Source organism: Bolinopsis microptera, chromosome 11 (genome assembly GCF_026151205.1).
Source record: "Bolinopsis microptera isolate Bmic1 chromosome 11, MBARI_Bmic_1.0, whole genome shotgun sequence".
In the NCBI taxonomy this organism is placed as follows: Eukaryota; Metazoa; Ctenophora; class Tentaculata; order Lobata; family Bolinopsidae; genus Bolinopsis; species Bolinopsis microptera.
The window spans coordinates 16,114,526-16,135,321 of record NC_087082.1 but is presented as its reverse complement, the minus strand read 5'-3'; the positions used below and the strand labels follow the sequence as shown (position 1 = coordinate 16,135,321).

Sequence of the window (20,796 nt, the reverse complement as noted above, 5' to 3'; positions counted from 1 at the left end):
TCTCGCCGATCTGCATACGGTTGCGAGTTGATTCACGATGTCAATCCTTCGCAGCTCGGTGAGGCACAGTGGTGCATCTCGCCGATCTACCGCCGATCTACCGATCTTGCGAGAAGCATTATTTGATGCGCGCGCGACCCAGTAGTGCATCGCGCTACAAGGTTGCGAGAAGCATTATTGGATGCGCGCGCGCGACCCAGTAGTGCATCGCGCTACAAGGCTCCAATATGCTGCATAGTTAGGTACAATACTGCTTTTTTTGCAAGAATCATCAACTGAACTGGTTGCAACTTCAACTTTAAGTTATAAAATTGATTTTTACGAAAATATCGTGAAATCTAATTCTGCCCCATTCATACTGCAATTCAGCAATCATAAATAACGCTAAAGACTTGTTAAGCTTGAATTGATCAGTGTTCTTATTATATATATCATGTCCGTCCAAGTTAAAGTCTGTTGAATTTTTTCAAAAATGTTTCCAATTCGAACTTTTTGTCTAGAATATGACAACTATGAGAACTTTATTGTACCGTAAGTTAACGACGGAAAGGTTCTGAGGTTCTCGTTGGTCTGCCGGAGGCACAGAAAACTTTTCTAGTATATGATGTTTTCAAGGGTGACTTGACGGAAAAAGTCAACGAAATTATGGCACTCAACAACATAGTTCATGAGTGAAGTATAAGTAAAACTCTTTGTTCATTTAGACTTAATCACACTGAGGTTAAAACATTCTGAAACATTATAAACATTAGTATTAAAATAACTGAAACAAATAAACAAGAAATATAACAATCTCCCCGAATAAATAAACACAACTACAAAATCAAGATCGAAAAGTGATCCCGTGCGCGTGCGCGCGCAAAGTTTAAAACAGAAGTGCTTACAAAAACTTTGACCTAAGATGGCGTCCTAGAGTAGACCCTTTCAAAGTGCCAATTTAAAATGTGCACGGCACAAAATATAAATTACCTTCCTAACACAGGTTCTAAGAATAATGCCGATTTCCCTACTCGGGTAAAAATTCAATTAAACCTCCGACAGGCTAAATATAATAAATACGTCAGTCACGCTCTAATGAACGGAATACAAAACAATCAGAATTCAATTCTAATAACGAGAAAAACATCTACTTCGGAAATACCCAATTCAGGTGAATATGAAACATGAATGTGAAACATAAGTATGAAACGTAAATATGAAAACCGTGAATATGAAATGTTTACTGATAGCCAGAGTTACTAGACGTGCTATCAGGTGATGGATACAACACTGTGGGAGTTCTGTCTCTACCAGATCTACGCAGTCTTATAGGATTGTCAATAGTTTTGGTTACAGCCTCATTATTACTTTCGTTTTCATTAATCACATTATCTGAAGGCACAATACTGTCATGAACATCGGAAGTCACAATATTGTCATAAGCATTAGGCCGGGAATCATCACCAATAGGAGCTAGGTGTTTATTGGAGACCGTCAGCTCTACCCCTTCTCCAGTTCTGACATAACTGGTGTTAGGATTGACGTCCAGAAGCTCCACTTCTTCTACGAGAGGATCGTACTTTGATCGATTGGTGTGACGTTTCATTAGTGCTTTAGAGTTATCTGTTAGCCACCCAGGAAGAGAGCTACCAGTTGTTGATTTACGAGGAAAATTAAACACACGTTCGTGAGGGGTATCGTTAGTTGCAGTGCAGAGGAGGGACCGTATAGAATGTAAAGCATCAGTAATCACCTGCTCCCAAAAGTTTTAGTGGAAGTTTTCTCGTCCTTAAGGCTAATTGTACAGCCTTCCACACTGTTCCATTGTATTTCTCCACTTGACCGTTTCCTTGGGGATTAAAACGTGAAGAACGGCTTGTAGCAATGCCTTTTTCTAGTAGCCATTTCTTGAGTTCTGCAGACATGAACCCACTACCCTGATCGGAGTGAATGAAGGACGGCATGCCAAATACTCCAAAGATTGACGTTAGACAGCTTTTGACAGAATCGGTGGAAGTGTCGGTACAGGGAAAAGCAAAGGGATAGCGAGAATATTCATCTACGATAGTGAGGATGAATTTGTTTTTCGTGTTTGTTGGGAGTGGTCCCTTGAAATCCAGGTTCAAACGCTCAAATGGGGCCGTAGCTTTTATAAGATGCTGGGGCTGTTGAGGTTTAAAATAGCGTGGCTTAACCTCGGCACAATCCCTGCAGGATCTTGTCATTTTCTTAATATCTTCCACAGAGAAAGGAAGATTCCGAGAGCAAACAAAGTGAGACATACGCGTTACTCCTGGATGGCAAAGCTGATCATGTAAGGCTTTTAGACTAGTGATCGCTGAGCAATGAGGATACACTAATCGAGATAAAGCATCGGCTGGAAGGTTATCTTTTCCAGGCCTGTGCATAATGTCAAATGCATAAGGCGAAAGCTCAATCCTCCAACGGGTTATTTTATCGTTCTTAATTTTACCATGGTTTAAGAGACCGAACATGAAGGAAACTGACTGTTGATCCGTGATGACAGTGAATTGGGACCCTAGGAGGTAGTGTTTCCATTTACGAATTGCCTCCACGATAGCGTAAGCTTCTTTCTCTACTGAGTGATGATTGCGCTCTGATGAGTTAAGAGTTCTGGAAAAGAATGCAATCGGTCGAGTGGATTGACAGAGAGTAGCGCCAATTGCATAGTCTGATGCATCCGTTTCTAGAGTAAAAGGAAGATTAGGATCAGGCGTGGCCAGGACAGCTTTGGCAATTTCAGATTTTAACAGTTGAAATGCTTTTATCTGTTTGTCATTGAGAGGAAATGAAGTGACATGAGACAGGGGGTGAATCTTGTCTGAAAAGTTCTTGACCCACCTAGAGTAATGAGCGAACAAGCCAAGTACACTCTTTAGGGATTTGTCATTGTTGGGTGCAGGCATACCCAGGAGAGGTTGTATTCTGTCAGGATCGGGCTTTATGGAATTATGACTAACAAGATATCCAAGAAGCTTAATCGAAGTGACCCCGGACACTGTTTTACTATCATTAAATTCAAGATTGTACTTAGCAGCAGCTGTAAGGAATTCTGCTAGGTTATTATCATGCTCCTCCTTAGTCATGCCTACGATGGTGATATTATCAACATATACGTATACACCAGATAGGTGTTCTGCAGCTATGATATCGTTGACAGTTCTTTGAAAGGCAGACACTCCGTTAGTCACCCCGAAAGGGATAAACATGAAACAGTAGAGCTTACCATCAGCTTCGAAAGCGGTATATTTTTGCTCGTCTTCGGCAATAGGGACCTGGTGGTAAGCAGATGAGAGATCAAGTGTACTGTAGTACTTGCGCTTTGAGATATCTTCTACCATCTCGTCGATTCGAGGGACTGGATAAGCATCCAATTTAGTAAATCTGTTTATCGTTTGGGAGTAATCGATGACAAGGCGTTTCTTGTGATTCTCATTCCCTTGGTGGACCAGGACCTGGGCTCTCCATGGAGACTCGCACTCTTTAATGATTCCTGCTTCTAGCAGCTTTTTAACCTCGACTCTGATAAATGTTTTATCAATGTTAGAATATCTCCTTGATTTGATACTTATAGGGTGGCTGTCTCCCTCTAATTGTCCAAAGAGCTTAGGTGTTTTGATGAGACAAGCAGCTGCAGATACAATAGTAGGAGGTTTGTGGCCTCCAAACTCCAATGTCACGGATTTGTAATCAGAAAGGATATCTAGTCCTATGATCATATCAGCACATAAGTCCTTCATTACCACAATCGTTTGATTTGGTAATAATTCACCATTGAAATGAACATCTACTGTACAGTGACCGACAGGATGAGAGATGTGGGATGAAGAGGCCATACTGACAGGTGCATGGTCTCCGCGATTAATGTCCCATTGATGCTTCCGGACACTGGCATTACTGAGAAAAGTTGCTGAACTTCCAGAATCTACCAAGGCATCAAGCTCTCTTCCATTTAGATGGTAACAAAACCAACTTCGATTGTCTTAATGTTGAACTCAAACGGATTGAACTAAATTTCTCTGTAATTGGTATCGCTGAAACAAACACAGATGAACCTCTTAAAGAACTATACAGAATACCGCAATACAACAGTTTTTATCAGGTCACTCAGGAGAACAAGCTGAAAGGCACTGGTGTTGCCCTGTATGTAGCAAATCACCTTAATGCAGAAGTCATAGAAAATCTTGGCTACTGCACGCCTGATATTGAATCAATCTTTGTTAAGATCACTCAATCATCCAGCAAGCTCACACTCATCTCAGGGGTCATCTATCGCCCTCCTAATGGTGACATTCATAATTTCCTTAAGTCATTTGATCACATATGTAAACTCCTCCCTAAATCTGGTGTACGTATAATGGGGGACTTTAATGTTGACCTTCTTAAAGTGAATGGTGATGCTGGTCATGGCAACTATACTCTTTTTGAAGAATGCTTATTTAGAAATGGTTTCGCTCCCGTTATTTCGATACCTACACATGAGAGACCAAATTGCAAACCATCTTGTATTGACAACATCCTCACGAATGACCCTGGTAACTGTGTTCTCTCAGGTTGTATAACAGATAGAATTGGTGACCATGCTCCAACATTTGAATTCACTGACATCGAATTTGAGGTTGGTCCAAAAAGTGAAAAACATGTCCAGTACTACGACTTCAGTAATGCCAACCTTAATAAATTCCTAACCCTACTGAACACTGACCTCTCAAAGCTCCACACTTCTCATGAATTCTCGGATTTTACTAAATTATTTGATCGTGTACTTGATGCAACATGCAAACTTGTAAAGCCAAAAACTACTAAACGGAATCCTATCAATAACCCCTGGATAACAGATAGTATCTCAGCAGCCGTTGAAAAAAACATGAATTAAAAGATAACTGGATTACATCTAAAACTAAGGCAAACCCTGATGGAGACCATGTTCTCGAACAAACCTTCAAAGTATACCGAAGGATCCTCAAATCTGTAATTAACTCTGCAAAAAATACTTACTCTTGCAACCAAATCATAGAAAATAAGCACGACCGTAAGAAGACATGGCAGATCATTAATGAACTTAGAGGGAAGTGTAAAAAAACTATAAAACCCTCATTTATAATCGACAACAGAAAAATAACAGATAGAAGGGTTATTGCAAACGAGTTCAACAAATACTTTAACTCAATTGCCTCCACTCTAAATGAATCAATAGCTGACCTGCCTATACAGGCTTCTGAATTTTCAACATTTGAAGACTACCTCCTGCCATCCAACAATAACTCTATATTCCTATCTGACTGTTCACATACTGAGCTCATGGGAATAATTTCCAAGTTGGAAAATGGCAAATCTAGTGATATTCCGATCCGTATAATCAAAAAGTCAGCTCATTTAATCTGCCCTGTTTTAGCCCAACATTTCAACAAACTCATGATGAGCGGGGTATTTCCTGATGTTTTGAAAGTTGGGAAAGTTACTCCCATATTTAAGAAAGGAAACCAAGAGGATGTAGGAAACTACAGACCTGTCTCTACACTGCCTATATTTGGTAAGATATTTGAAAAAGTGATATACAGCCGTATCTACAGTTTCGCTCTGTCACAAAATATCCTTGATGAAAACCAATTTGGCTTCCGCAAGTCCCATTCTACTAGCCATGCTGTTAACTACTCTGTTAGGATTATTGAAGATAGCATAAAAAAACGAAACCATGTTCTAGGAATATTTATAGATTTGAGTAAAGCATTTGATACAATCGACCATAGTACACTCCTAACAAAACTGGATAGGTATGGAATAAGAGGCAATGCAAACTGTCTTATTAAAAGCTACTTAATCAAATAGAACACAGTATACAGAAGTCCTTAATGAAAAATCCGAAAACCTTATCATTAAATATGGAGTTCCACAAGGCTCTGTTTTGGGACCGCTCCTTTTTCTTCTATACATAAATGATATTGCCAATTCCTCGGATTTAGGAACTTTCATACTATTTGCTGACGACACCAACATTTTTATTGATGGAAAACTGTAGAAGAAGCTTATGAGAAAGGCAACAAATTGCTAAGCTGTATAAAAAAGTATATGATCCTTAACAAACTTCACATCAACATGTCAAAGTGCTGTTATATGCATTTTAAACCAAAGGCTAGTAAACCAGTAGAATTGCCAGATTCGCTTCAACTCCATATCATATTGATGGCTTTCCAATTAAAAAAACCAAAGCAACTAAGTTTCTTGGAGTTGTTATTGACGAACAGCTTTCCTGGGGGCCTCATATAACAGCACTTAAACGAAAGTTAAACTATGCCTCTGCCACCTTAAATAGAATTAGGGACTCTGTACCAAAGGAACTCCATAAAGACCTCTACCACACACTATTTGAATCCCACCTCACATATTGTATCTCAGTTTGGGGTGATGCAGCACTCTTTAGGACAGCAAGTATCTGGCTGTCTCAGAAGCACTGTGTACGGGTCCTCTTTGGTGATAAAGAGGCATACCTAAACAAGTTCCTTACATGTGCAAGAACAAGAGAGTTTGACAGCCAGGCACTTGACCATACATTCTTCCAACTAGAGCACTGTAAACCACTTTTCAAGCAACAAAACATCCTGGCTTTCAAAAATTTATATACATATCACACATTTATGGAAGTTTTTAAAATACTAAAACTAAGGTGCCCAGCATCACTTCAACAGCATTATCAGTCATCTTCTAGAAAGGAAACCACTATCATTTCACAACTCCCATCTAATGACTTTATATCAAGATCCACCAAAATTTGGAACACAATTGCACCTAAACTTAAGCTCTTTGACTGCTCCTACAAGATTAGCCTTGCTAAAAGTCGCCTGAAAAAGGCACTTCTAAAGCTGCAACATGCTTATAATGATTCGGCATGGACCACAAGCGATTATGACATAATGCAGCTGTCATTTGAAAACAATCCCCTTCATCAAATTTAATCCAGTGATCTCGGCCCACAGGCTCCTCCTATTAAACAATTTTGATTTTTGTAAATGTGTGCTGACTCCACCACCTATGTATTTAACCTAATATTTAGTGTATTACAGGTAGAAATTGACTTAGGTAGGTATTTTTCTCTTAGGTAGATATTAAGAATTTGGATAATTTCTTAATTGTATGACTATTTCCATTACTGAGACGTTTTTAATATTTAATTTAGGAGGGTTTTTGAAATTTTTATAGGACTGGTTCACAGAGTGAACAGATTCCAGATTTATATATTTTTAAACTGATATTTAATAAATGATTAAAAGAACAAATTTTAAAGTTGCCATTAGATCCAAAAATACACCCATTATGCTCACTTAAAAACAACTCTAAATCAGTAGGCTGTCACTCTATTAATGCACCACACCGCTACCTCCACTGCACTAATAGTTATACAATAAATTCTACAATCCTAATTTTGTGTCGTGATGGAGACCGGTGTTCATACAAAACATTTACTAGGTTGCCGTTTGGTGTGAGCAATAGCGAACAGCACGCACACTCCTTTGCCCCGTCAACCTATATCTAATCTATTTAAAGAGTGACAACCATACTGCACATTGAATTAGGATTCCGTTAAATATCAAATTGATTTATTGTAAACTTGTTTAATCTGTAATAAATGGCATAAAATTGAAATTTTTGTTTAACTGAAATTTTTGTTTAACTGACAAGGACTCTGGTAATACTCTTGGCGAAGCTGCAAGATAATGGTTGTGAAGAGCCGATGATGTCCCGTTTTGGGATTGAGAGCTACTGTGAGGGACTGCTGATGATGTCATATTCTGAGAGCTACGATATTGATTGTTACGTCGATTCTTGCCGCGGGCACTGCCGCCCCGAACTTGAGATTGGCGACCGGCTTTGCAGACTTTCTGGAAATGTCCCTCAATTCCACAACCGTTGCAGTTAGAGTTAAAAGCAGGACAGGCCTGTCTGTTTGTGTGCGGTTTGGGCCCACCGCAGAAATAACAGGAGAATTGAAATGGGGCAGCTGCTACGAAGTTGTCATCATGGTTAGCACACCCTTCTGAATCTGACACTGATTCATTGTTATTAACAATTGCGTTGAGAGATGAACTTTGGTTGACATAAGATTGGGCCTGAACCTTTGCTGCCTCTAGCCCTCTAGCTAAGGAATAGATGTCTGACAATGCAGTCTTCTCGCTTTCCAATACCCGTTGACGTATACCAGGAGACTGTAGGCCAGCTATAAATGCCTCTCTTATGGCTTCATTTTGGTGTGTAGCCTCATTTACTGCACCGAAAACGCAGTCTTTGGCTAAAAATTTGAGTTTTTGGTAATAGGCGTCCACTGTATTGGAGTCTTGCTTGCAAGTGTTAAGCAGGTGTTGTGCAAAAATGACGTTCCTCTTAGGATTGAAGACACTCTCCAATGCTGCAATTGAGGCTGTGTAATCAGCTGTCTCCGAAATATGAGCATAGATCTCCGTGCTTACATAGTTTACGAGTAGGTCCTGTTTGTTAGCCTCCGTAATGCTAGTGATTGATCCAATGAACTTCACGAACCTAGCTTTCCAGTGCTCCCACTCCTTGGAACTGTTGGCAGCAGAGGGGTCGGCGCTAAAAGTCTCAGGACGCAGTAGTTTGTCCATAGTTGTTACCTCAGTGTGATTAAATGAAGTATAAGTAAAACTCTTTGTTCATTTAGACTTAATCACACTGAGGTTAAAACATTCTGAAACATTATAAACATTAGTATTAAAATAACTGAAACAAATAAACAAGAAATATAACAATGAGCTAGTCATGACAAACTTGTTTCACATTTCAGCCTCTAAATATTACGGTAAATCGTGTTGCCAAGATTATTGTCCGACATTGTCATAGTTCATATTGGGGGGGGTGTCATGTCCGTCTATGTCCGCCTATGTCCTGTCCTTTTTGGATTCTATGAGACAACGGACGTGTTTTTTGGGACATTGGCGGACACGGACGGACATTGGCGGACACGGACGGACATTGGCGGACTCGGACGGAAATTGGCGGACTCGGACGGACATTGGCGGACTCGGACGGACATTGGCGGACCCGGACGGACATTGGCGGACTTGGATGGACATTGGTGGACATTAGCGGACATTGGTGGACATTAGCGGACAAACATTTTGAGGACTGAAGAGTACTGAAGAGTACTGAGGAGGATGGCTGAGAAGGATGGCTGAGGAGGATGGCTGAGGAGGATGACTGAGGAGGATGACTGAGGAGGATGACTGAGGAGGATGACTGAGAGGGAGGAGAAGGATCAGGCAGACCCAGGAGGAGGAGGACCCAGAAGGAGGACCTATGAGGAGGAGGAGGAGAACTGAGGAGGATGACTGAGGAGGAGGAGGACTGAGGAGGAGGACTGAGGAGGACTGAGAAGGAGGAGGACTGAGGAGGATGGCTGAGGAGAATGGCTGAGGAGGATGACTGAGAGGGAGGAGGAGGAAGAGGAGAAAGAGGACTGAAGAGGAGAAGGAGGACCCAGGAGGAGGAGGACCCAGGAGGAGGACCCAGGAAAAGGCCCCAGGAGGAGGAGGAGGACTGGGGAGGAGGAGAACTGTTGAGGACTGATGAGGAGGACTGAGGACGAGGAGGAGGAGTAGGAGGAGGACTGAGGAGGGGAGGAGGAAGAGGACTGGGGAGGATCAGGAAGACCCAGGAGGAGGAGGAGGAGGAGGAGGACCCAGGAGGAGGAGAAGGACTGAGGAGGACTGAGGAGGAGGACTGACGATGACTGAGAAGGAGGAGGACTGAGGAGTACTGAAGAGGATGGCTGAGGAGGATGGCTGGGGAGGATGGCTGAGGAGGATGACTGAGGAGGATGACTGAGAGGGAGGAGGGGCTCAGAGGAGGACTCAGAAGGACAGAGAGGAGGACTCAGGAGGAGGACTCCAGGAGGAGGCAATTAGGAGAAATGAGACAGGAGGACTGAGGAGAACTGAGGAGGAGGAGGAGGAGGAGGACTGAATAGGTGGAGGAGAAGGAGGGGGACTGGGAGAGGGACTGGGGAGGAGGAGGACTAATGAGAAGGATGAGGAGGAGACCCAGGAGGAGGAGGACTGAGGACCAAGGAGGAAGAGGAGGAGGATAAAGAGGAAGGAGGAGGCCCCGGAGGAGGAGGACCCAGAGAGGACTGAGGAGGACTGAGTAGGATGGCTGAGGAGGATGACTAGAGGGAAGAGGAGGAGGAGGAGGAGGGGACTCAGGAGGAGGAGGAGGACCTGAGGAGGATGGCTGAGGAGAATGGTCTGAGGAGGATGACTGAGTCAGGGAGAGGAGGAAGAGGAGAAGAGGAATGAGGAGGAGGAGGACGAAGGATGAAGAGGAGAAGGAGGACCCGGGGAGGAGGGGGAAGGGGGGCCCCGGAAAGGGGGGGGAGGGGACTGGGGGGGAGGGGGAAGGAGGTGAGGGAGGACTGGGGAGAGGGGGGGGAAGGAGGGGATGAGGAGGGGAGGGGAAGGAGGGGAGGTCAGGAAAAGGGGGAAAAGGGGAAAGGAAGGAGGAGGGGAAAGGACTGAGGAGGGGGAGGAGGAGGAAATGACTGAAAGGGGGGGGGAGGAGAAGAGGGGGGCTGGGAGGATGGGGGGAGGAGGGAGGAGGATGTGGGGGAGGACGAGGAGGAGACTGAGGGGGGGGGGAAGGATAAAAGGGAGGGGGGGGACCCAGAAGGGAGGACCTAGGGGGGAGGGGAGACTGGGAGGAGGGGTGAGGGGAGGGGGGAAGGAGGAGGAGGGGGGGACTAGAAGGGGAGGGACTGAGGAGGAGGCTGAGGGAAGGGTGGGGGATGACTGAGGGGAGGAGGGGGAAAGGAAGAGGATGGGGGGGAGGGGAAAAAGGCGAAGAGGAAAAGGGGACCCGGAGGGGAGGACCAGGAGGGGGCCCCGGGAAAAGGCCCCGGGAGGGGAGGAGGATGGGGAGGGGGGAAAATTTTGAGGACTGTTTGGGGGATAGGACGAGGGGGGGAGTAGGGGAGGATGAGGGGGGAGGGGGAAAAGGGGGAACTGGGGGGTCAGGAAGACCCAGGGGAGGAGGAGGAGGAGGAGGACCCAGGGGAGGAGAAGGACGGGGAGGATGGGGAGGAGGCTGACGATGATGGAAGGGGAGGACTGAAAAGTACTAAAGAGGATGGTGGGGGGAGGGGCTGGGGGGATGGTGAGGAGGATGATGAGGAGGGATGAGGGGGGGGGGGAAGGAAGGGGGAGGCTCAGAAGGGGGAGGAGGGGGCCCGGGGAGGGGACCAGGAGGGGATGGAGAAATGAGAAGGAGGATGGGGGAAAATGAGGAGGAGGAGGAGGGAGGAGGACTAAAAGGGGAGGAGAGGAGGGGGCTGGGAGAATGGGGAGGGGGAGGGACTGAAAAAGGGGGGAGGAGGAAAGGGGGGGGGAGGACTGAGGAAAGGAGGGGGGAAGGACGAAAAGGGGAAAAGGGGAGGCCCCGGAGGGGGGGGGACCAGGGGGGGGACGAGGAGGAGAGGAGGATGGGGGAGGAACTGAGAGGGAGAGGAGGGGGAGGGGGGGAAAGGGGAGGGGAGGAGGATGAGGAGGGAGAAGGAGGAGGATGGGGGAGGAAAAACGGAGGGGGAGGAGGGGGAGGGGGAGGAAGGGGGAAAAAGGGGGAGGATAAAAGGGGGGGAGGGGCCCCGGGGAAAACCCAGGGGAGGAGGAGGATGGTGAGGGGGATGGCTGGGGAGGATGGCTGAGGAGGTGACTGAGGAGGATGACTGGAGGGAGGGGGGGCTCAGGGGAGGACTAAAAGGAAGGGGGGGCTCAGGGGGGGGGCTCGGGGGGACTTGGGGAAAATGAGAAGGAGGCTGGGGGAAAACTGGGGGGAGGAGGGGGGGGGAAATGAATAGGGGAGGAGAGGAGGGGGGACTGGGGAGGATGGGGGGGGGGATGATGGAAGGGAGGGAGGCCCGGGGGGGGATGGGGGACCCAAGGAAAAGAGGGGAGGATAAAGAGGGGGAGGGGGGGACCAGGAGGAGGGGTAGGAGGAGGACTGGGGAGGATGAGGGGAGTGGGAGGATGCCCTGAAAGGGAAAAGAGGAGGGGAGGAGGAGGACCCAGGGGGGGGGGGAAAAGGGGGGGAGGGGAGGGGGGGGGGGGAGGGAAGGGGGGGGGGGGTGGGGGGGGATGGGGAAAAAGGGGAGGTGAAAAAGGGGGGAACCCAAAATACGGGAAGGGGGAAGGGTAAGGGATTTTTTTTTGGGGGGGGGGTTTTTTGGGAAAAAAAGGGGGGGGGGGCCCGGGGGCAAAAAATAAAATCAAAAACTTAGGGAATAAAACTAAAACTAAAAAAATTTTTGGGGAAAAACTAAAGGGGGGGGGGGGGGGAAAAAGGGGGGGGGGCCCAAGGGGGGAAAAACCCCAAAAAATAAAAAACCGGGGGGGGGAAAAAATAAATAAAAAGGGGGAAAAAAAAAAAAACCCCTCAAAAAAAAACCTAAAATTTTGGGGGGGGGAGAATAATAAAAAATAATTTTTTAAAGGGGGGGTAAGAAAAAACCCCCAAAAACCCAAAAAACTAAGAAAAATTTGGGGGAAAATAAAGGAAAAACAAAAAAAAAAATTAAAAAAAAAAAAAAAAAAAATTTTTACCTTTTTTCCTTTTTTCCCTTTTTTTTCCCCTTTTTTTTGGGGGAAAAAACCCCAAAAAAAACCCCCCCCCCCAAAAAAAAAAAACCCCCCTTTTTTTTTTGGGCCCCCTTTAAACCCCCCGCCCCCCCCCAATGCCCCCGCCCCCCCTTCCCCTTGTCCCCTTTTTTGGTTATGAGACAAGGGAAATGAGGACTTTAAACCCCCCCCCCCCCCCCAAACTGGGGGAGGTAATGTTTTTAAAAAAAAATTTTTTTTTTTCCCCCAAACCAATTGATGATTTTAAAGATTAGTTCATACTATTTAGCTCTATAGATCAAAGTTCTGTCCTAACCAGTAAACCAGTAGTCCCTATTAATCGCCTTCCATCCTCGTACAACCGCCGCCGCCTTACTTAGGGTAAACGGACTTTCGCTATAATAATTTATTCATGTTGTTGTTCACATTGAATACACTATGTTACCATATCCTTTTTTACTTGTTTTACTTGGTTATCTTCCAGATATAAATTCACCAACATTTTTTAAGTCGATATTTGCAATAGAATTTCCTTTCCTAAAATGTATCTTGTACTATAGGGCCTGTCATGATATCATGGATCGCTTAAGTTCCACGAGGATCTGGTAGTCCTCATAATTCTGCGGCCTCTATGGATCGTCATCTCGCACAACTCTTTAAGAACCTTGTGAGTTTGGCATGTGAAAATTAGCAGCCTTCCAGACATGTATTGGGTTAGCAAGGTGTCGTACGTCACCTCAAGATCGGGTGACAGGGGGCTGACCAGGCCAGAACCCAATTGATTGGGTCTGAGGTCACGTGATTATGAGCCTGAGGTCACGTGACTATGACGTCATCAGAGCTTTCAAGCTCTCTTTGACTTTGTTCCATATCCAATACTTAATGCTTACTTTATGCTTACAAGCACTAACAGATGTTTTTCGCCAATCTACTTTAAGTTCATACCAGCGATCAAATTTTTAAACATTTTTAAAAATGTGACAATGACTAGTGTATGTAGTACAACTACAAAGATGCTGATATCCTGGTACGCACAAAACATCTACTTTAGCAATATTTTCAGATAAATTTCTATTTGATCTTCACAGTTTGAAGCTTTTGCGACTAGCGATGTAGCAGGACTAGCGATGTAGTAATTATTCTACTAATAATATTCATCCTGTTTATTTCAATATAATTTGTCTCAAGAAATTATATTTAGACATTAAACGGAGAATTGTTTGATGCTAATACTAATGTCATAAGTCTGATAAAAATAAAAATTGTGACGCGCCTTCTGATTGATTTATCAGAATCTCATGATGTCCACGATCTGAGGCTAAGGGGCTGAGTCAGAGCCTAGAGGTTCACTGGGACCGGGGGAAGAAAGCCTTGTGCAAAATGATCTAACACTGTGGGTGGATATCTTCATAGCTATTGTGAATAACGTAATTCTTGTATAATAGCTGTGCAACTAGGGGGTCCACCATAAAAATAAACTTGCTCGGATTTTAAAAATTTTTGTACCATTGTTTTCTAGAGACTGTGAGAATTTTCACAATACCAAATTTTTCATACCTTTTTGGAAAGATCAGTGAGTTTTGCCTAGGTGCCATATTTGATGGTGCGCGGCTTTTGGAGCAAAATTAGCTGTTAAAATCGCGTAATTTGACCAAATTTGACCAAATTCGTAGATTTTTGTCGTATTATTTGGATATATCTTCAGTTCCTTGAATGAGATCATTCTGAAAATTGGTGACGATCTTCCAAATCCAATAGGGCTAATTTTACAACTGTCCGAAAAATTTGGTGGATATCGGAGTTGATATAGTGATCAAAATGGGGAAAATACGCTGCTTTTAGCTGTAACATAATGTTTGATGGTTGGATATGCTTTAAACTTTTCGGACACATTTCTTGTAATATATATATAAGTCTATGAGTAAGCTTACCAATTTTTGTTGCAATCAGAGGTCGGGAAGAATACTTAATATCTATTTGTTTGAAGAAAATTGTGCTGGCCGAAATTAGCACTAAAAAACCATCCCACAGTCGGCACGCGCGGCTCACTGTCGATGGCGCACTACCTAGAGTTAGGGTTAGGGTTGGGATCAGATGAGAGGGTTAGGGTTTCGAATAGTCGTTCAGGATCAGCTAGAGAACGGGTTGAAAAAGTCACGTGACAGTCGAGTGTAGAGTGATTAATCATCATCCCAAAAAACCGTTTTGGTCACGTGACAGGCTAGTAAAACATGAATTCGATTGTTCAGGGCTCGGGTTAGGGTTGTGGTAAGGGTTATGGTTAGCTTCGGGGTTATGGTTAGGGTTAGGGTTGGCCGGTTGGGATTAGGGTTTATGTAAAACCGTTTTGTACGGCTGCAAAACCACAAAAACTAAAGTCACGTGAAATTTTTGGGCGAGCGAATTAGTAAAAGCCGTATTATACATGACAGCATGCAATATGTTCAAACTTTTAAAGATATCCCAGGAAAAGTTACCGGCTGGTGGTGGTACTAGAGTTGGTTTAATTTAAACAGACAGCTTGACCTCGCGCGCGACAACAAGCATGATTTGCACGCGTGGCGCATTCCAATGTTCAGGCAGCTACCACGTGACACAATTCAGCCAACCAGAGTACAGGAATCCGCAAAGTTAAAGTTGCAAACTTTTGATCTGCCCGAAAGGGGACTTTTCTGGAGATTTTGAGATAACTCAACAATTACGTTGTGTTGAATTTTCCTCCTGGAGAGGTAACGTTACTTTTAAAAGAGGAACATGTTACAAAAAACCGGAAGTCTCCAACTCTTTTACTTTCAAAGTTAAGCCCCATCCGGTCAGGGTTCCTGAGATGATGTAAATGTAATGATGCGCGGTTCAGTAGTATAGTATATACAGTGCGTCACGTTGTATGTTTACAACCTAACAGGACGCGCGCCGAGTTGGACTCGTCGACAGTCCTGTATATGTCCCAATATATGGAACAAATATTTTACGAGTATCACCCGTTAATGCGTCACGTTACCAATTAAGTACTTGTATCACGTCGTATAATTTCTTTTGCCGCAATACAACTACAAGCTGTGACGCTTAGGGCCTCCCACGGCCAATTAATTCGGGGTCATGGTACATAGCCAGAGCCATGATATAAAGGGGCGACACGGATGTTACTCGTCTAAATTTCTTCGAAGTAGCGCGCGCCGCTTTCTTCTCGAAATATGGCCCGATGGCAAGTGCATGCTACGAAGTAGCGCGCGCCGGGCCAGACCATTAACAATGGTCAAGTTTATTGCTCGCCCGTAGTACGTATAGTACGTATATATGCGAAAAATCCGCACAGCTTAGAATCCCTGTGCGCGGCGCTCTTTTCAAGCTTCCCGAATAGAAGTGAGAAGATGTATCAAAAAAGTGAACACAGAACAGTAAACAATTTTACATAGCCATGTGTCTACGTGTACTGCGTGACGCGCTCGTTTCACAGGCGAGAGGGCTCTGGTTTGAGCAATTAAACAATACACATAACAAGCAAATGAGGTAATTTTTGTTATCAAAAATATGTTTGCCGCAATTGCAATTTTTGTTTGGATCGCTGACTTTGACAAAAATTAATTCAAAAAACATTCACCCTAGTGTCAGTATGCGCGGCTCACTGTTCATGATGCATAATGGCGCCCTCCCAGCTAGCCCTTAGTAAAGTGTAACTTTATAATATATCAGGAAACTTCGCAGAGTAACCATCGACGATGGGTTGCGAAGCAAGAATGCTAGTTTGCGAGGCGCGTCGAAGCGGCGAAGTCCTTCAACTCGTCAGGGGAGCATTTTAACACTATGTCATGGGGATCGCTCCTACTAAATCGCTCGCCCAAATTTTAAGAAAATTTTTGTGAAAAGGCCCTTTGGGTGTGAAATTGATCTGAATCAGTGTCTTTTTGGACGCTGATTCCGAATCACCCCCATGACGTAGGGTAAAATGCTTCCCTGGAGAGTTATGGGCAAAAAACCGTTTTGGTCACGTGACAGGCTAGTAAAACATGAATTCGAGTGTTTAGGGCTCGGGTTAGGGTTAGGGTTGTGGTAAGGGTTATGGATAGCTTCGGGGTTATGGTTAGGGTTAGGGTTGGGATTTGGGTTTATGTAAAACCGTTTTGTACGGCTGCAAAACCATAAAAACCAAAGTCACGTGAAATTTTTGGGCGAGCGAATTAGTAAAAGCCCATGGGGATGATATGATATGATTTGGAATGAGCGTCCAAAATACATCGATTGAAGATATTTTCAACTGTCCTTTAAGAACAATCTCGAAGATCGATTGTAGAGTGATTTAGCACGCTCGAAATAAGATGCTGTTGCAAAGTAAGGTACGCTTTGTAGGTTTACAACCTACCAGGACGCGCGCCGAGTTGGACGAACAGATATTTTAAGAGTTTCACCCGTTAAGGTACGCTTTGGAATGAACAGATTAAGGCTTCAATATCTAAAGCCAACAGAATGATATGTTGGATTGTTAGAAATCTGATTATCAGGGAAAAATCTGTTGATATCCATTTACAAAGCTTTGATAAGACCCCATTTAGAGTATTGTGTTCAATTGTGGAGTCCAGGTGCGGCTCATGGAAGAATTGGGGGATCATCTTGGAGCTGGAGAGCATCCAAAGGTGGTTTACCCGTCTGATTGACGAGGTGGGTACTCTTCCATACAGTCGTCGACTGGAAATCCTCAATTTAACAATGCTGGCAGAGCGGCGAATACGTGGGGACCTCATTGAATCTTTTAAAATGATAAGTGGTTTGGCCTTGTAGGTTTACAACCTACCAGGACGCACGCCGAGTTGGACTCGTCGACGGTCCAATATATGAAACAGATATTTTACGAGTATCACCCGTTAAGTTTGGCCAATTACGGAGCTGGTTTGTTCAGTATGAGCAGATCTGGTCTTAATTTGGTATCAAACAGTAGATGCAGTAAAAGTAGCAGTAAAATGAAGAAAGTCCACAGTTCTTTTCTTCCGGAGAGGGTGAGACCATATTGGAACAAACTCCCCTCAGATGTCAAGAATTGTGGGACAGTGTTAAGTTTTAAAATAAGATTAGAGTCTTTCAAAAAAGAAACTATTTTAAACGGATCTGTAAATGATAGTCATTTTTGGTATGTTTCGGACGAAGTATTAGGAAAGATTGAGGGATTATATTATGCTGCTAGTAAAGAGAAGCACAATGAATATCTTATGTGTAATCCTCATGTTGCTAAAAAACGCTTTATCAACTTATATAGCTGTGGAAAGTATGTAAATTAGATTCATTTTAACTTGGTTGTTTAGGCCAATAGATTTTAGATAATTTTAAAACTTTAGTACGGTAGATATATTTTTGATGATGTGTGATGATGTTTGTGTCATTATATTTTGATTTGATTTGATTTGATTTGCTGTCATTTTTCAAAAGTTTTGGGAGAGAGTACGGCAAATCAGGGTTTACTTTAATAATAACTGTAAATATAACGAATGGTACACGCCATGTCAATTGACCATTCTTGGTATTCCAAGGACGTGATAATTATGTACTGTCAAGCTTGCAACTTTTCGTTTGGAGACTGAAACGTGTAGTCGTAGATAGGTAAATATAATAAAATATAATATAAAATGACAGCAATTACTGAGCCATCTAATTAGAATAGTTTGGCCGTCAAATTCACGTATTCAGCTAAACAAAGTTACCAATTTTATGCCTATTTTTTACAGTAATGTGGAAATCTTTACAATGCATACGTACCAGTCATACTGCAGATGGACTGATAGTTGACAGACACTCTTGCAATTCGTTTTTGTGTGCACCACAACAGCAACTATACTTTTCTGGGATTTAGAGAGTGTCAGGCGATCTAGTTATTTTTGGAATGTTTCGAGTAAAGTTTTATGTGATTTTTCAGTGCTCATATCATATTTGGTGGAAATATTAGTGCATATCGAGCTGTATTTAAATGTTATATACAAACCATGCTGACCCTAATGGGTATATGAGACGCTTGTCAGGTTATTTGAGTTGCTGAAGATACTAAGAATTGGAATCATGTAAACAACTCTATACCAGGTTTTCTCTATACCATGCATCTTTCGTTTCCCCCGAGGAGCCTGGTATTACAGAGAGGTTTGACAATGCCGACCGTACAAAGCTTTCTTGAATAACCGAAGTGCAACTGAAGAATGCTTGCTTGGCTAAGTTAACTGATAATATGTTTGGAGAGCTGAAGATGTGTGCCCCAAAATGGCTATTACTCGTATTTTTACTGCTGTTAGCTGGGTTTTAGAGAGATGTTACCGTAGCAGACGGGTAATAGCCAGTCAGCATTATAACCATTTGATGCATCTGCTAACCATAGAACTTCAAGCAGAGTAGTTATCAATATGAAAGCAATTTTGGGTCGTAGGACGACGAGGAGTCGTAGTTGTCAGAGTGGTAAATTATCTTAACTTGAATAACACATTGGTTGAGTAAATATATTATATTTTATGATATTGATTCTCTGGATGAGAAAATATCAAATATTTTCTCCCTTTATGACTATGTAATTGTATTCATTGTCAATCTATGGCTTCCATCTAATCCTAACTCTATTATTATAGATAATGTTATCAGCAAGTCACAACATATCAGTAGCACTACCAGGCAGTGTGCCGTTCGGTTTTAAGATGCAGGGTGGGAGAGAGTACCGTACCCCCCTCACTATACTATCCGTGAGTATATGAGCATAATTATGCTTTATTGTGTGGGGCTTTACAGATCGCTTCTAAGTTCTAATGAATCTTCTAGTACATTTTTTAAAGGTATGCTACCACATTTTAATGTATTAATGATGTTAGATCATCAGAATTATACAACTATTTAAACTTTTATTAACAGTAGAATATGTGACATGTGTACTATATCAGGTGTCAGCTGGGAGCAAGGCGTTTAACCAGGGATTGAGAAACGGGGACGTGTTATTAAAGATAAACTCAAGTCTCACACATAATCTAGAACACACCGAGGCCATGAAGCTTATAAAGACTGCAAAAGACGGACTTAATCTTACTTTGACAAGGTTTAGTTCCGACACCATTTATTTTATTTATTTTGTATGAGCAATTCATGGTTTTGTATTTTGTACATAAAATTACGTAGGTATACAGGCATCAATTAAAGGATGCACAAATAAGATTAATAATCATAATTAATAATTAATTAGGTTAGCGTATTTTACAGACAGCTAATTGGTCAAAGCCCGTCTTCTTCACAACGGGCTCGGGTGCTTTGTTGGACTAAGGATTACGTTATTAATTTTGTGGATTAATGGTGAGCGAGCGTAAAACGTGTACAAGTTCAAAGACGAACAATTAGTAATCACATTCTGAAGAAATTTCAAAGATGGGATTCATTGAATATCAGTGCTGAAACATGTAATGTTATGCACGGTATGTTTAATAACCGAGTAGCTTAATAAGATGGTACGTGAGGTGTGACATGTGGCATGTGACATGTGACATGTGACATGTGACATGTGACATATTTGTACTTCATATAAAGTTATGAAATAAGATGAAAATGTGTGGTATCAGTAGCTCCACTTCTATAACAGAGGTGTTAGGTAACCACTGCAGAGTATTCTCTGTTTTATTAGTAACAAAATACACTTAGCTCACCACGTGACCTCAACATTACTTTATCTGAGACTGGTAACACTACACTGCACCCTTGGTTGATGTTGTTTAGTTCGTGGTAACAATGCTTTGTTACATTTGAGCAGTTAGTTTTAGAGCTCCCGGTTTGGGGTTGTTTATAAGACGGATTCAGACGAAAATAGTCGGAATTTCATGTCATGTAGGGTCACGCAGTATCATTTTACACAGCATCATCATAACGTTATTATCCAGAGGTTTTATATTTTATGCGTGATGTTGAATTAACTCCACATTTGTGAATGTTTGTTTTAAACTCGTTGTAACTCCCGGACCTTTGTAGAGGGACCTGTAGTCGTGAGGAAGCACTCAGCGCCATGAAGCAATTTTGTGAAGAGTTAGTTGAGGAACCGCCTCCCCCACCTCTGGAACATAATGACAGTGTCTCTCTGTTACCTCCCCCTCCAGCTGAACTGGATCTCCCTCCTCCTCCTTCTCTTGATATGGTAAAACCAGTTTACCTTATTTACCGTTCATATCTTCCAATAGTT

The 20,796-nt window shown here is 43.1% G+C and overlaps 1 protein-coding gene across 7 annotated transcripts in view; it reads left to right on the top strand.

Moving 5' to 3' along the window:
• Window positions 1-19,200: 19,200 nt before the first annotated feature.
• The window catches only part of LOC134822721 (PDZ and LIM domain protein 5-like), a 37,442-nt gene continuing 35,846 nt past the window's right edge, over window positions 19,201-20,796 (top strand). For 5 of the 7 annotated variants that reach the window (XM_063833933.1, XM_063833935.1, XM_063833934.1 and 2 more), the window contains exons 1-3: window positions 19,210-19,324; window positions 19,520-19,671; window positions 20,589-20,751. In XM_063833933.1, the coding sequence (XP_063690003.1) occupies window positions 19,217-19,324; window positions 19,520-19,671; window positions 20,589-20,751 (423 nt within the window). In that variant the 5' untranslated portion in view covers window positions 19,210-19,216. Of the gene's footprint in view, window positions 19,325-19,519; window positions 19,672-20,588; window positions 20,752-20,796 lie in introns of all 7 variants that reach the window. The other 2 variants (XM_063833936.1, XM_063833932.1) reach the window with 1 other exon arrangement.